At 38.7% G+C, this 17,652-nt stretch overlaps 1 protein-coding gene across 9 annotated transcripts in view; it reads left to right on the forward strand.

The window, feature by feature from the left end:
- The window catches only part of CCDC171 (coiled-coil domain containing 171), a 302,377-nt gene that overhangs the window by 97,580 nt on the left and 187,145 nt on the right, over nucleotides 1–17,652 (forward strand). For all 9 annotated transcript variants that reach the window (XM_019415442.2, XM_019415439.2, XM_019415437.2 and 6 more), the window contains 2 exons: nucleotides 484–586; nucleotides 16,394–16,500. In XM_019415442.2, coding sequence (XP_019270987.1) covers nucleotides 484–586; nucleotides 16,394–16,500 — 210 coding nt within the window. The remainder of the gene's footprint in view (nucleotides 1–483; nucleotides 587–16,393; nucleotides 16,501–17,652) is intronic.

Here is a 17,652-nt window from a genome sequence, read left to right on the forward strand (position 1 = left end):
CTGTTCCTTTTCATGACCAAGACCCTCGCCTATGCTACCATTTCCTCTTGTGTAGACTGCTGCAGTTCCTTCTCTGTGGTCATACTGTATTCACTTTTGACCACCATCTGGCCGTTTGCCACACGACTGCAATCTCGATCTTGTAACGTGTTTCCTAATTCCTCTTTGTCTCAGTTTTCTTATCTGTAAAATTGGGATAATAATAGCCCTTACTTCTTGGGTTGCTGTGGGATAAAAAGAATTATTAAGTATAAAATAGTGCCAGGCACTAAGGCCTCAGTAAATTGTTATCGAGACCTTACACAGGGTTACATTCAGCCAAGTAAAAGGTATGATTAAGACAGAAAGAGGTTTATTAATAAGAGATTTGAATGGAGTAATTATTAGCTTGTTTATACTTAACAGTGCCATATATGTTCACACAAATCTATAGCTCTTATAATATGTGACCTTATTATGTGTAATTGTTTTCTTAATTAAAAGGCTAAGAAGCACCAGGCCTTTCTAGTAGAGACATGCGAAAATAACGTGAAAGAATTGGAATCGATCTTGGACAGCTTTACTGTGTCGGGCCAGTGGACATCAGGTTAGTTGAAGGTATAAAATGACAGTTGCATCTGTCAATGTTCCAAAGTCACTACATTTTGGGAATTCTGCAGATGCCTCTTCCAGTCCCTTATCTCAACATGTTTCGATTTGATGACATGATAAGAGCAGTTCTCACAGCGGTCAGTTGGCCTAGCTGGCTGAGAAAGGGTGACGGAATGTGGACCTGCTGCTGCCCTCCCAGAACTTGATTTACAAGTGTTGGGGTCTGTATGATTGGACAGACAAGGGCTCACTTGCTGTGTTCTGAATCCAACTGAGAAAAAAGTCCTTACAGTATACCTGCGAGGGGAACAGATGTTTCCATCAAATTGAGCCAAATTCTGAGGCAACCTTCAACAACTTAAAGGTCATGCATTCAAAAGGTTATGTAGGACACAGCCTGTAACATAGTGCATATGCTAAGCTGGTTTTCGCCTTTGCTTCCTGCTACCCTACTACACGTACTCTGCAGATAAGAGTGCTTAGGAAAAATGTTTGGGTTTTAGTATTAGTGTAGCTATTAAGATAAAGAAGTATAAAAATTGTATATTAGGTAGGCATAGTTTGGGAACTAGTGGAAGCGTTAGCTGGCTAATGAATGCTGTTCACGATTTCTACGTCCTTAATTTTTTTGTGTCTTTGCCATTATGTGTGTAATAGTAGCTTTGACTTAAATACTTTTGCTTTTCTACCTCAGTTTCCTTTTGCCCTACTGTCGGTCTCAAGTTATTTAGTTGCTTTCTGACTTGTGTTTTTCAAAAGGCATGTAAAATTAAATTCATTCCACTTTAAAATTGAATTCCTAGACTCAAGTTATTTGAAGGAATCGAATAGATATTTGGCAAATGAGTTCTTTAGGAACTTGTAAGTTCAGGATATTTGTTGTGCTTGAAAAAGCAGAGGGATATGATCGGGCCCGTTTGAACCTTATAGATCTGCAGACTTGTGCTGGTGAACTGTTAGAAATTTAGTGTGTTTTGCTATTATCTGGTGGGTTTTTTATTTTTGTCTGCTTTTTTCCTTTATGCTGTTTTAGCCATAATTAAGAAATTAACAGATAACTTTTTTTTTTTTTAACTTTTCCCCAAAACAGTAGTGTTTCATGGTTTGCTACTGTGGAAAAATCAAGGTGTATAAAAGTGGCATAAAAATATAGATATCCTTGGGGTGTCTGGGTGGCTCAGTTGGTTGACCGTCCGACTTCAGCCCAGGTCGTGATCGTGTGGTTCTTGAGTTTGGGCCCTGTGCTGTCAGCATGGAGCTCAGTTCAGATCCTCTGTCCCCTCCTCTCTCTGCCCCTCCCCTGCTTGTGCTCTCCCTCTCTCAAAAATAAATAAACATTAAACAAATAGATATCCAGTGTTCAGTTATATTTACTAAAGCTGTGGAGGATACAATTTTCTTTTGCAGTAGTACTGAGATGTATCATTGCTTAGTGGTATTAGGAGCTTTAAAAATTGTTAAGTTATCATGGTATATCTGATACTTCTATGTTACTTTAAATATTTCTTCAGAGTTGAATTAAAAAAACTAAAAATATTGAGGTCATATCTCCTTTCAATTTTAACATGAAATAGTTGATAACAAAGGAACTCATAAGCTTTTGCTAAGCCTATAGGAAAAGACTATTAAAGTTTTTTTTTTCTTTTCATCTTTCAATAACCATCCTTTTTAAACTCCTAGTTTCCCATATAAATGCACACTCTATATATTCTAGATAAAGCATTTCCGGAAAAGGGACTGTATGGTGATTAGTGATGTTTGTCTTGCCGTAGAGTGGGTTTTGTTTCTGTGTGGTGCTGGCTCTTTTACTCTTTTACCCACCAAGAACCACTTTTTCTCTGATCTGTGGATATTTACGGAAACATGGACAGGTTCAGAGAACTAATAAGATAGGATAGGGCGGCAAGAACAAGTAACAGTGGGAAAGCAACCCCAGGCCTAAGCCTGAAGGGTCCGGTGGAGGACACATTGTCACAATACAAGCCACACCGTGGAGGAGGGCCTGCCCGACAAGAGCTGTGGCTGCTAAAAACTGAAGCCACTGCCAGGAATGCACCAGAGCAGAGGAAACAGAGGAAACAAACACCAGGCCATTCTTTTCTTTCCTTTTTTTTCTTTCTTCCTCCATCCTCTTAACCTCCTCCTGGTGCACTCACTGTCCAAATCCAACCAGAAGTCCGAGGGCAGAGGAGCCCAGATCATGCAGTCTGTAGAGGTCAGCCTTTACAAGGCAAAGCATTGCTTGTTAAAATAATTTACCAAAACCTGTCATTTCTGAAAATATCTTGGTTAGATTCTCTTCTGATGAACTCTTCTGAGTGTGCCATCTTTTTTCTCGCTGGCGCCCTGGCTACGTTTACCTGCTTAGGACTCGATTTCCCTCTGGCCCTCGGCTTTCACAAAACAGCCCTTTAAAACTGTGAAGTACTCCCTGAACCAGGGTAAGGTTGGGGTTTTGTTACTTCCCCAAGAGAGGTGTAAATAATAAACTTTATTGCTTGATATTTTGTGGAAGAACCCGAACAATTAAGATCGTCTGCTATGTCAGGCCTGGCTTCGCCTACACAAAGTTGAACAAATATTTTGTTCCTTGCAAATAAAATAACGTAAAAATTTATCTAGGCTAACATCCTGTGTGCATGTGTGATGTAAACATGTATATATCTCACAGTGTATATGTGTTTGAAAAAAAAAAAAGTCTATTTCAAACAGAGACATGTTGTTACTCTGTGATGATAGCTCAGCCTTAGAATTCGTTACAAAGTTAATTCAGCTACCTCCAGAAGGGTTTTCAAGAGAGATGGGCTCTTCTCCAGTATGGCAAGTAGGGAAGAATGCTTTACTTCCTTTTTTACCTCTTTGTAGCTTTCAGTTCAATATAGACTCAGTATCTACACTCCCCAGTCCAGGAAGAGCAATCTATGGAAGAAATTTAGATGCTTACAAAATTGTTTGTTTTGACTTGCATTTTAAAATGGAAATAGCCAGATTTCATTCTTTCTCGTTGCCAAGTAGTGTTCCATTGTATATATAAACCACATCTTCTTTATCCATTTGTCGGTTGATGGATATTTAGGCTCTTTCCATAATTTGGCTATTGTTGAAAGTGCTCCTATAAACTTTGGGGTACAAGTGCCCCTATGCATCAGCATTTCTGTATCCCTTGGGTAAATTCCTAGCAGTGCTATTGCTGGGTCATAGGGTACATCTATTTTTAATTTTTTGAGGAACCTTCACACTGCTCTCCAGAGAGGCTGTACCAACCTGGATTGAACTGGAGGGTATTATGCTAAGTGAAATAAATCAGGCCGAGAAAGACAGATACCATATGTTTTCACTCATATGTGGATCCTGAGAAACTTAACAGAAGTCCATGGGGGAGGGGAAGGGGAAAAAAAAAGTTATAGAGAGGGAAGGAGGCAAACCATAAGAGACTCTTAAAAACGGAGAACAAACTGAGGGTTGATGGGGGGTGGGGGAGAGGGGAAAGTGGGTGATGGCATTGAGGAGGGCACCTGTTGGGATGAGCACTGGGTGTTGTATGGAAACCAATTTCACAATAAATTATATTCAATATAAAAAAAACACAAAATAAAAAAAAATAAAATGGAGTGAATGAAAATTACTTTTTTGGATGAATTTTAGTCTGGAGTTGACAGAAGCTGCCAGGTGTTCTATTCCCCGTCTTCTTCAGCTTCTGCAGACTTCTACATTAAGAAATGTTTCTGAAGCAAGAGTAACCCATCAGCTTATCTTCAGGTAGAGGATGAAGCAAAGTTGCAGCTGGTCCAAGACATTCAGGAATTCATTTACTTAGAGGATTTAACGTGATTTTCTCACCGTTGATCAGTGTGACAGTTCACACTTTGTTTCCTAATGCCTCCGACACTGCCCCCTCCTGCTAACCCGTCTCCGCTTCTCCCTGACTCTCCCTTCAGTCTGTTTTCTCTAAAGCCACCAGAATGATCATTTGAAAACCTAAGTCAGAGCCTGCCATTCCTTTGCCTTAAACCTTATTGGGCTCTGCTTTTCACGAAGCATAGAAGCCAAAGTGCCAGCAAGGGCTTTCAAGATCCTACCCGGTCTGCCCCTATTCTTGATCACTCCTTTGACCTCCCTGCACCTTTCTCTGTTTGGGCCACTTTGGCCTCCTGCTGTTTCTCGAGGCCACCAAACATGCTCTTGCCCTGGGGGCCTTTGTGCAGGCCGTTCTTTCCACCTGGAAAGTTCTTCACACAGATGTGTCTGCATAGCTTTCTCTCTTGTCTATTTTATTTTATTTATTTCACATTCTTTTAAATGTGAGTGAGAGTTTTTATTTTTTTAAGAAAGCTCTACCCCCAATGTAGGGCTCAAACTTATGACCTCAAGATTAAGAGTTGCATGCTGAGATCTCACCCTATGAAAGCTACCCTCTGCTCACCCCCATTTCACTTGTCTCCCTACCTCTCCCTTTTCTGCTCTACGTTTTTTCTTTCCTGTAGCCCTTATGGCTGTCCAACATTTCTAACACACTACATGGTGTACTTATTTTATCAGTATTAGAATTCTCCATAGAAACAGAACCAATATATATAGGATATATATACTTCTTCAGTATGGCAAGTAGGGAAGAATGCTTTACTTCCTTTTTTACCTCATATCATATGTGATATATATATCACATATATCTCATATATATATATATCTCATATATATATATATCTCCTATATATATATATCTCATATGTATATCTCCTATATATATATATATATAGGAATGGCTCATGTGATTATGAAGGCTGGGAAATGCCATGACCTGTGTGTCATCTGCAAACTGAAGAACCAGGAAAGCCATTGGTATAATTCAGTCTGAATCCAAAGGCCTGAGAACCTAGGGGCTCCTGGAGTCTGAAGGAGGAGATGGAAGTCCCAACTCTAGAAGAGAGAATTTGCCCTTCTTCTGCCATTTTGTCTGTAGTGGGGTGTAGGGAGGCAATAGATTGGATGATGCCTGCCCACATTGGTGAGGGCATATCTTTACTCAGTCTACTGATTCAGATGCTAATTTCTTTCGGAAACATCTTCACAGACACATACAGAAACGTTTTGCTAGCTCTACGTGCATCCCTTAGCCCAGTCAAGTTGACACATAAAATTAATCACTACAGTGTCCAAGCTCCATGAGGGCAAAGATCTTTGTCTCTTTTATTTGCTAATGTACTTTAAGCAGCTAGAACATTCCTTGGCACAAAGCAGTCACTCAGCAAATATTTGTTGAATATTAATGAATATAAGTGTGAATGAATTAGTATCAGGTTGAATGTCTATTTTGCATTTCAGTTTTTAAGGTTATAAAGGTAGTCATGGAGTCTCTTTCCTAATTATAAGGGTATAATGGGTACATTATATCATTATATCTTTTGGGTAGCAGTCCATAAGGAGTAACCAGGAAGATTGACCTTAAGTGGAAAAGATGTACAATCTAAAATCGGCCATAGAAATGTCACCTTGATTGCCTACTTTTATTAGACAAGATTGTCTTCATTTGCTTGAACAGGGATATTTATTTTTCCTATGTCTACTTTCCACCAAAACTGAAGTACTATAGCTGTTCATATCTCCTTTCTTTTCTGGTGAAAATTCTTACAGCAGGGTGTGTATGGGGAGATATCCTTTCCCACTTTGAACCTATGCAGTCTCCCTGCCTCAAGTGTTTCTTCTAATACAGTTTCACCTCTGCCTGAGGATGTTAATAAACACATAGAATGTACTTTTTCCTTGGTTAGGTACGTGAAAAAAAAAAAAAACTTTTCTTGTGGCTCAGTCTTGGATCCTCCTCAGGGTGCTTGATTTTTGTGTTGACTGAAATAGAACCCTCCGACCTTCATCAACCTTTCCTTCCTTGAGGAAATCGTTTGTAATACTCTAGAGGTGTTCTTTTTCTTTCTACTGGAGAGGACCCTGGGAAATAATGGTAACAGAGTTTGATGCCTTTAGGCATATATACATCACCCAGGGATTGGGCAGTCTCAGGGACTGCTCTTAGGATAATCAGGGCAACAGATTGGACTTTTCCTCTTCTCTCTCCTGCTTTACTTCTTTAGTAAAGGACTATTGGCTAGATCTGGTATCTTCCTGAGAATTTTAATTGTCCTTGTGAACCCCATGGATAGTACCTTTTAACTGGATATTCATGGATCAATGAGAAGCTGCGGATGCCTATCAGAGCAGCACATAGGTCTCCTTAGTGTCATTTGCCAAATTCTTCTCACTTACTTCTCTCACGTCCCAATCCACAGGTGTACAGACCAAAATTGGCCTACTTCATCATGCTCATAGTTTCCATTTGTAAAATCAAAGGGAGTGACTTTAATAAGAGTGCTCCAATGGGATCATTAATTAATCACACTGTTATGAAGGCTAAGAAATCCAAGATCTGCAGTGGGTAAGCTGGAGACTCAGGAGAACTGAGGGTGTGGTTCCAGTCTAAGTTTGAGTCAAAGGGAAGGAGAAGACCAGTGTCTCAACGTGAAGACAGACAGGCAGAGAGACAGAATTCCTTCTTATTGGGCCTTTTATTCTATTCAGACCTTCAGTGAAGATTGGATGAGGCCAGCCCACTCTCGGGAGGGCAATTTGCTTTCTCAGTCTACTGATTCAGATGTCAATCTCATCCAGAAACATCCTTATAGACACACCCAGAAATAATGTTTCACTGAATGTCTGTGTCCCAGTCAAGTTTATGCATAAAATTAACCATCATATCCCCTTCCCCCTTACTCTTAGCCTGTGGTAACCACTATTCTACTTTCTGTTTCTGTGAATGTGACTACTTTAGACTCCTCATATGGTGGAATCATATAGTATTAGTCTTTTTGTGAATGGCTTATTTCACCTAGCACAATGATCTCAAGTTTCATCCATGTTATAGCATGTGACAGGAATCCTTCCTTTCTGAGGCTGAATAATATTTACATTTTGTTTGTCCATTCATCCGTTGATGGACCTTTGGGTTGTTTCCACCTTTTTTTTTTTTAATGTTTATATTTGAGAGAGAGAGAGAGAGAGAGAGAGAGAGAGACAGAGACAGAGACAGAGTATGAGTGGAGGAGGGGTAGAGAGAAAGGGAGACACAGAAATTGAAGCAGACTCCAGGCTCTGAGCTGTCAGCACAGAGCCCGATGTGGGGCTCAAACCCATGAACCGTGAGACCATGACCCGAGCTGAAGTCTGGCACTTAACCGACTGAGTCACCCAGGCGCCCTGGCTTGCTTCCACCTTTTGGCTATTGGGAATACTCCTCCTATAAATGTGGAAACACCTCTTCAAGACCTTGCTTTCAATTATTTTTTTAAAATTAATTTATTTTCAGAGAGAGAGAGAGAGAAAGCAAGGGAGGGGAAGAGAGAGGGGAGAGAGAATGCAAGCAGGCTCCACACTGTCAGTGCCCTGCCTGACATGGGGCTCAATCCAACGAACTATGAGATCATGACCTGAGTCGAAATCAAGAGTCGCATGCTTAACCAACTGAGCCAACCAGGTGCCCCTCAATTCTTTTAGGTATATATGCAGAAGTGAGATTACTGGTCTATTAACTTTAAAAAAATATTTATTTATTTTATTATTCTTTTTGAAGTTTATTTATTTATTTATTTTGAGAGAGAGAGAGAGAGAGAGAGAGCAGGCAGATAGGGAAGGGGCAGATAGAGAGGGAGAGAGAGAGAGAATCCCAAGCAGACTCCACACTGTCAGTGCAGAGACTGATGTGGGGCTTGTACTCACGAACTATGAGATCATGACCTGAGCCGAAGTCGGACGCTTATCCAACTGAGCCACCCTGGTGCTCCTAAAAAAATATTTTATTTTACAATAATTTCTACACCGAACACAGGGCTTGAACTCATAACCCCAAGATCGAGAGTTGTGTGCTCCACCGACTGAGTCAGCTAGGTGCCCCTGGTGTATTAACTTTTATCACAGAACATTAGTGTACTAAGACATGCCTTGTGGGATGTCCTGTTATTTTAGACTGCTCTAGTTTGCTTTAGACATACTACAAATTTTCCCCTGATAATCAAGGCCAATTATCCTGTATAGAAGAACCTTCTTTGCTCTTTGGTTTCCTGGTTTGAGGAGGCCAGAAATGATTAGGTGATATTCCCGGCTTGCATTTGAATGGAATGTTGGTATGTCTCATGCTGAAGTATTTCTTCTTCAAAAATCAAGACTTAGACCAAAAAAAAAAAAAAAATCTACAGTTTCTGGGATGGGAAAAGCATCACTAGTGAATCATTAGGTGTAATAGTGAGATGAGCCAGTCCCATTTCCAACATTTGATTCCAGGAACCATGAATCCTGGCTAGGGCAAAAACATACCACAAATTGATTGCTGACTCACAGCACAGTTTATATCCTGACGATATTATCCTTGTTCTTCAAAATGTTGCCATCCAGCCACTGTAATGACTCTTCAAAAGGCAGTTCAACTATGCTGTATGCCAGCTACTTCAGAGTGATGGGAAACATAGTAAGACCAGTGAATTCTATAAAAATGAGCCGTTTTCCATATTAATTTGCTGTAAATTGAGTTCCCTAGTTAGAAGCAGTGCTGTGTGGAGTCTGTAATTGTAAGGTGTCTTGTAAAATCACAGATGGTGGTTTCAGCAGAAATTTTATGGTCAGGGAAGGCAACTCTATACCCAGAGTTAGTGTCTACCTTAGTAAGACTAAAACGTTCTATCATTCCATGATGGAAGTGACTTAGTAAAATCAACTTGCCACCAGGTGGCTGGCTGGTCTCCTAATGATGGTGTCATTTCATGGGTTCACTGTTTGCCTTTGCTCTTGATAGATTTAGCATACAACAGGGGCTGTATTCCTATCAGTGTTGGTGAATGGAAGTTCATGTTGCTGAGCCCATGTATTGTCTCCATCCTTGCTGCCATGATCCTTTTGTTCTAAGGAAAACAAAGGTGGTAAGGACAAAGGAGGCTGGGAAAAGATGCTGGCTGACATCCACAGAATGCCTCATTTTGTCCTCCTGATTATTAAGATCTTTTTCTACTGGCTGGCCTCGGCACAGTGCCCGTTCGGAGGGGTATACCCACATGCTCCTGCCCGGATCACCTTGGTACCAATTTTCCGGTTGTGTTCTTTCTGAAGCCCTGACCATTTTAGTCAAGTAGTTAGCTACTATCCACAAATTGGTGTATATTTGCACTTTTGGTCATTCCAGGCAAAATAATAGTCAGGTCCATAACTTGTTTTTGACTACTGGGAGGATTTCACTTCATTGCTATCCTTCAGGGCCACCCTTGAGGGGGGTTGTAGTGCCACAACTGTCTACTTTTAATTAGTGCCAGCATATCATACAGTACTGTCTATATACTGAGCCCATTTTTTTCTCCCATTAGTCAATGGGTCATAGGAAATTTTTCATGGATTCAGGGTGTGGGTAAGAGAGGAAGCAATATAACAAGAATAGGGCCCATTGGAATCTGGACTATTTGCTCATGTAACTTACTTGTGCCTTCACACTGTATAGACCACTTTCATCTGATGATAGAGTGCTGTTGTGTGTGCCAAAATTTATGGATCGTGGATCAGACAGTAATGATTTTATGATAGGCAATTCAGGTCACTTGGTAAATTGGTGGCCATGGATGTATTATCTGCTGAGGACTAGTAGCAAGTTTGATTTTTTAAAAATGTTTATTTATTTTGAGAAAATGAGAGAGAGAGAGGAGAGAGAGAATCCCAAGTAGGCTCCATGTTCAGCACAGAGCCTGGATGCCGGGCTTGATGCAGGTCTCAGTCTCATGACTGTGAGATCATGATCTGAGCCGACCGATATCAAGAGTTGGACACTTAACTGACTGAGCCCCCCAGGCGCCCCCTATAGCTTGGTTTTTGAGAAGAGAATAGTTATCTGTAGAAGATGACTTGCTTTGTTGCAACTCCCTGAAAGTTTACACTAAGATTCTGTAAGGACCTGCTTGAGCTTGAGCAGTCAGAATGCCGTCATCAACTTGGTAGGGAGCTAAGTAGAACATGAGAGTCTTCTGGAATGAAAAGTTGATCAAGGTTCCTATAGACTGGATTGTGCCGGAGTTCATATAGCTCTGAGGTAAAGCTGTGAGGGTGTATTGCTAGCCCTGACAGCCGAAAGAAACTGTTCAGGTAGTTTTTTTTTTCTAAAAGGTTGGAAGAAATAGCTTCATTCCAGTTGCCAGGAAATGTATTGACCTGCTCCAGCAATGAAACTGCATCTTTCGCTGCAGCTGCACTTAGAATCACATGTGACTATGCTTACAGTAATATGCTGACAGTCCCTAAGATTCATCTGTTTTCTGCACTAAGCCAGATAAGTTGAATGCTCATGTGGTTGAAGTCACCACCCCTGTATCTTTTAAGTCCTTAACAGAGGCACTAATCTCTGCAATCTCTCCAGAAAGGTGGCATTACTTTTGATTTACTATTTTGGTAGGTAAAAGTTCTAGTGACTTCCACTAGCTTTTTTTTCTGTCTGGTTTTCCTCTGTAAATCCTTTAGTGCTTGAGTCAGGTAACCAATATGGATATGGTGTCAGTTTCTGCATTTGTCTTTTCTTCGTTATGGATTCCAAACTAGGGAAATAAGCTGGGTTCAAGTACCTACTGCGCCCAATGGCGAAATATCTGAGCCAAAATTCAGTCAGTCTCTTGACCTCTGTAAGCTCCTACCCTGACTAGTGAACCATAATAGCATGTTAGTTCTTCAGGAATTAGTGTTAGTTCAGATCCAGTGTCTAGTTATCCCAGTGAATAACTCCCCTTCTCTAGTGCATAGTCACCTTGGCAAATGGTTGCATGTTTCTTTGAGAAAGGCTAGGAAGAAGATTTACAGTATGACCTTCTGGCAGTATGTTGGGGTTTCCAAACGGGACCCTACCTCTTTATTCAAGGGACACCTGGTCTATGAACTAGCCCAAGTCTGATAATTGACTGAGAGCAAAGACTCTTTTCTGAGTTGATTTAAGTCCTACCTCTGGTAATCAGACTTAGAACTTTTATTCTTATACAAATCAGATAATATTTTATTTTATTAAATAATTTTTTTTTTTAGTTTATTTATTTTTTGGAGAGAGAGGGAGAGAGAGAGCAAGCGAGCATGGGAGGGGTAGGGAGGGAGAGAGAATCCCAAGCAGGCCCCCCACTGTCATTGCAGAGCCTGATGAGGGGCTGGAGCTCACGAATGGTGAGATCATGACCTGAGCCAAAATCAAGAGTTGGATGCTTAGCCAACTGAGCCACCCAGACACCCCCCCAAATCATATAACATTTAAGTAGAGTATGTATTTTACTCCTATGAACACCATGATCAGTTAGCCAACACCTGTGATCTCTGTGGGTAAAACTGTTTTGTTTACTACTTTGATTCCATTATGGTAAACATGTCCATTTTGTTTCTGGAAGTTAAGTGCTACCACCTGGTCTTTGTCACTCCAGATACCATTGTCTTCATTGATTTCAGGGACCCAGCCTGATGGCTGTTATCTGTGGCCTTTCAGCTGCACAGAGCTTATCAAGCCATATAGAGCTAGCTCATGAAAGATTCTGGGACTCCCCTCACCAATACATTTCTCAAACATTGGTAAAGGAAGGTTTTTTTTTTGTTGTTTGTTTTGTTTTTTTTTTTACTTTCCCTGGAGACATAGGGGTGGGTGAGCAAGACTTACATTATAAATATTCTCTGTATGTTAAAAAAGTTATAAGCCATTTTCCTTAAGAACTCCAGAATGGGTACCTGTGTTTACAAGATAAGGAAGAAGTTTGTTTATGATCACAGTGAATAAAGCAAATTGATATACAGAATGTAGTCTCAATTTGAAAAGCATAACTGCCAACAAAATGTTTATATCTAATGCTTTTAGAGTGAAAAAGGAATTTTCTTGATCATCAATGTATTAAATGTTTAGACTTTCTTAGGTGAAGGTAAAACCCATTTGTATGTTATTTTCTGTGTTTTACTATGTGATTAAAAATCCACATTAAATAACAGGGTTTTCTTTTTCCCCCTATTCTAAGGATGAACATGACTGTTCATGTTCTACATGTATTTATACATATATACATATACACACATATATGTAGTCTAAAAAAATCTCAGTCTTTTGTCTTCTATTGTCTCTCCGTTATTTCTTTATTATTATTATTTTTTAAATGTTTACTTAGTTTTGAGAGAGAGAGACAGAGTTTGAGCATGGAAGGGCAGGGAGAGAAGGAGACACAGAATCCAAAGCAGGCTCCAGGCTCCGAGCTGTTAGCACAGAGCCCAACGTGGGACTCGAACTCACGAACTGTGAGATCATGACCTGAGCCCAAGTCAACGCTTAACTGACTGAGCTGCCCAGGCACCCTATGTGTCTCCATTATTTCTTAATAATTCTCCCCTTTTGGAGTCTTGCAGGAGACTGAGGTAGATAAGAGAATGAATGTCTGAGAAAGTTGAAGAGATAGACTCAATTTAATGTTTCTACTGTGGAATTACAGGGTACCGAAGTAATAACACTAGCTTCAAAAGCAGTGGTTTATTTGGGTCGTGTAGAAATACTTAGTTTTTGAGCTTGTCTAAAAGAAAATATTTATTTATTATTATTATTATTATTATTTTTATTTTAGAGAGAGAGAGTGTGAGAGGGGAAGAGGGACAGAGAGAGAGAGAGAGAGAGAGACAGAGTCCCAAGCAGGTCCCACACTTGGCATGGAGCTTGACATGGGGCTTGATCCCATGACCCTGGGATCACGACCTGAGCCAAAATCACCAGCTGGACACTCAACTGACTGAACCACCCAGGCACCCCTGAAAGAAAACATTTAAATAGAGAGCTTGTAGCCATTTTTTTCTATCTTCTCTCTGCTATGGGCTATTCATTAAAAAAAAAAAAAGATTTGCCTTTATGTAATAATTTTAGGTAAGTCTATACCTAAGAAACATAGAAATTGGGTGCTATATATTAGGCTAGCAGTTTCTAATCTACCATGAGATAATGAAAGAAATATATGCCCTTGACAAGAGATTGATTAGTCCCAAACAAGATGGAAAATTTATTCTTCCCTGAGAACCTTCTCTGATAAGAAGCACAGCCAGTTGAGGTTGGCCTTTTCAGCCAGATAATTATGCCACAACCCTAGTGGAATTGTTAATCAGAGTCAGATTCAGGTAATTTGCCCTGAATCACAAAAGATAATAATGCTCAAGTAGGTGTCTACAAAACAAAATCATATTGTACATACCAGAAGAGAAGAATATTATTATAAATAATAAAACATTCACTGGGTTATGATATGGGTACACACACATGCATATATTTTTATATTTAATGTAAGTGTTATGATGTCTCGTAGTAATATGAAATAAAATGTGAAAAAAAACCCAAACAAACAAAAAACAAACAAACAAAAAATGTTGCCAAGGAATATCCAGAGTTGAAATGGTCTTAATATTAAAAGCGAGTGAGAGGGGTTGAAGCAGATAGTGGTGATGTGCAAGTATAGGCTGGCATCCAAATACAGAGACGTACACATATAGACGACATTGGAAGGTTTTGAGTTAGTGCTGTTGAAGTATATAGTGTTCTGACACATTCTGTTCTTCATTTAGACTTTGACCTTTGAAAAGCCATTTATGACCACTTTTCAAATTGTTTTTTTATTGCTCTTTATCTGCGTTTTTAGAACTCCTTTTGATATCTTTAACTGTTTATTGTTTCTTGGGCCATGGTGCAGTGGTTATTCTTAGGGTAAGTCAAACTAGTCAATAAGGTCCTGGGTCCTAGTGACCTTTTCTTTTTCTTTATAAGCCTTTTGCCATGTTAAGGAACCAGGAACTATTTCTTTTTATGATGGATGTGGGTGACTTAATGTATACGTTGTACTTCAACTGAACTTTATTGTATAAACATTTTCAAGCAAAGAAACTTTATTTTATGTAGAATATAAGAATATGCATGGGTCAGTAAGGAGAGGTCATTTTGTCCCCTTACCCCTCAACACTCATATTAAACTGGTTTTATTCTTCTGAATTTCTAAGAGGAAGTTTTCTCCCTTATTGTAAAAGCCAGCAGATTTCCCGAGTGTCCTTGAATGATTTATTCATGGCCTACTTGTGTAGTAGCAAAAGAAAAGAATTATACATTACATTTTTTTTTTATCTTGTGCAAGAGCAATTTTTTAAAAAATATATTTGGTAAGACTTTTAATAAAATTTTTAATGAGTTGTCTTTCTAACTCATAGTAATTACAAAGAGTACTGTCTTCTCCATTATCATGGCTCAGAGCAGCGTCTTTTTTTTTTGCCCAGCTGGGATATGTGTTGCTTCTATATTACTTTTGGTTTTTAAGTTAAATATTCTTCTTCTGTTTAAAAAAAATCTAAGGTGTACCCATACTTGAGATAGTGTTTAAATTATACCTTGATGAATATAATCAATTTATTAATAACATTTTATCCAAAATTAAAACACTAAATATCAACAGTGTGCTGAGATAAAGTTAGTCTGTGATTGAGCCCAAAGTTTTTTCTTCTTTCTCTCTCCTTTTATTTTTGTCTTTCTTTCTTCCTTTCTTCCTTCCTCTCTCCCTTCCTTCCTTCCTTCCTTCCTTCCTTCCTTCCTTCCTTCCATTATTCTTCTTTCCTTTATTATTGCCTTCTTTCCCATCTTTCCAAAGTTCCAGCAATTGAATACATGAAGAATGGATAAATGATCTCATGTAATTACTGGCTTACTCTCTTTCCTCCTCTTTTTAGACTGTAAATTCTATGAGGACAGATACCACGCCAATCTTACTTACCTCCATGTGTCTAATACCTTGGATTAGTACATAGTAGGAATTCAGTAAAGTATATGAATGAATAATAAAACGTATATTATGAATGCTTCTTTTTGAAATCACCCTTGTTGAAAATATGTTTCTTGTTTATTGAAATATTTAGATTATAAAATATGCTAGGGAGAAATTATAATATGAAAAGAAAAATCTTTTAATAAGAATATTTTAAAATTTGCTATTTGTTTAACAGAAGTACAGTGGACAATCAATTTAAAGTGGCTTTTAAAACTAAACTTTTGATTATTTTGGATTAATCTTTTGAACTACATTTGACCATGTGACCTTGATTAGCTCAACTGACTTATGGCCCAACTAAATTAAAATAGTTTGAGGGCATAATATGGAAATACTCATATTTTTACAATAAGTATCAGTTTTAAGGGTTTTAATTGAAACATGATGTGGGCCTGTGTAGATAATAGCATTTTTATTATTTATTTCAAATTGTAACTTGAGAATTTTAAGGATTGAAGAATATTTCCAAGTATAACAGAAAATGATGTGCTCTTGGGTTCAGAAATTATTATTTAAGCAAAATAAGCCTGACTGATCAGAAACACAAGGACCAGAGTAAATGTATATAACTCCCCCAAACAATGTTAGTATATAGACTGTTCATTTAATTGTTGGATAACAGGTATGTACACATATGTTATTTAGAAGATAGGAAAAAAAGAAAAGAGCTCACTACTAACTACAGTGTGGGCCTTTGTAAGGTACGAAGTAGCCGTAAGTCTGAACTTGATATACTATGAACTTAATTTGATCACTTGTTTAGAAAGGCTATTAATACTTGGCTATACAGCAGTATACTTTGGAGAATACGACTCTCCTCGATGTTTCCTAATACCTTTTCAGCTCTATCTAATTGTAATCTCTCTGTTACTCTTTGCTTAGCTTTTGTCTCTTTGTGACTTTGGGATATATTTTCATCTTACATTTTTCTCTAGGCATCCACAAGGACAAAGATAAACCTCCCAGCTTCTCTGTTGTCCTTGAGACTTTGAGGCGTACCTTGACAGATTACCAGAACAAGCTGGAAGACGCGTCTAATGAGGTAACACTGGCACTGTTTGGCTCCACACATATAGCCTTCGGCCTGCAGCAGTGCATTCCCTTGCTTGTTACAAAGGTCAGAAAGATGGGGGATGTTGAATTGACAGCTTCACAGATACAAAAAATAATAAATTGTCCGTCACTGTTCTTTCTTTAAGTGTGGCCTAAAGTCGTGTCTCACTTACGTTTTCGTAACTCTGCAGTCACACTGTGATTTTCAAAGTTGCAAAGACTCTGTCACTTTCCCGGCCTTCAAAATGTATCTATCTTGACTTAATAAAAAACTGCACGAGTCTTCTGTGTTCATATGTTTCTATTTAAGTGTTAATGTGCTTTTATGAAATTAGGGATAGGTAGTGGAAATTGAGGCTGTGTCAATTATTTTAGGTTAAGATTTCTAGAAATTGAGGAAGTCTTAATGAAAAAAAGAGAGAAGTTCTCATTTTCTAAAGAACGTAAATGTTAGAAGTTTTCAAAAACAAGCATCTGTTTGATGTAGCCTGCTAGTTTTTAATTTGCTGATTAAAAAATCTCGTGCTTCTCTTTATCATCTCATTTGTATTGTTTAATGTGTGGGTTGATAATTTTCTTGGGTATTAAAATATTTTATGAGTTTATGCTTAAAAATTGAAGAGTTTGTTTAGTTGCATCTTGTCGAATTAGAGAGTATGAAATAATTACATTAAACACGATTAGTTAGCAGAACAACAAACAGACTGTTCAAACCAAAGACAAGCCACATAGCATGGAATTTAGTGTTTATCCTTTTGTTTATTTGTTTCTTTCAAGTAATACAAGGCCATTATATCCTTATATTTCACATTTCAAAAGAGGTTTCTTTTGCTTTAGTTTACCAAGGTCAACAAAGGAGGAAAAGTGAGCCTTCTTAATGCCCTCTGTCATTGTTCAGAAGGCAAAAGCGAAAATGACCGCTGGAATAATTAAATTGCCGTAAAGAACAAATATTGCCAAGTCGCTCCCAGTGAGACAAGGCAACCTGTATTGTTAGTACTTTCTGAAACTCTTCTGAGGCCCAGGTCTGGAAGCTGCAGGGTAACTAGGAACATATTACCCACAGCGAATTGTTATTTGGGAGGATGAATGTCACATGATCCTCAGCACAGTTGAAAAGTCGACTCAGCAGGCTTTGGCT

This window comes from Panthera pardus, unplaced genomic scaffold, assembly GCF_024362965.1.
Source record: "Panthera pardus isolate Hobbes unplaced genomic scaffold, ASM2436296v1 HiC_scaffold_20, whole genome shotgun sequence".
Lineage (NCBI taxonomy): Eukaryota > Metazoa > Chordata > Mammalia > Carnivora > Felidae > Panthera > Panthera pardus.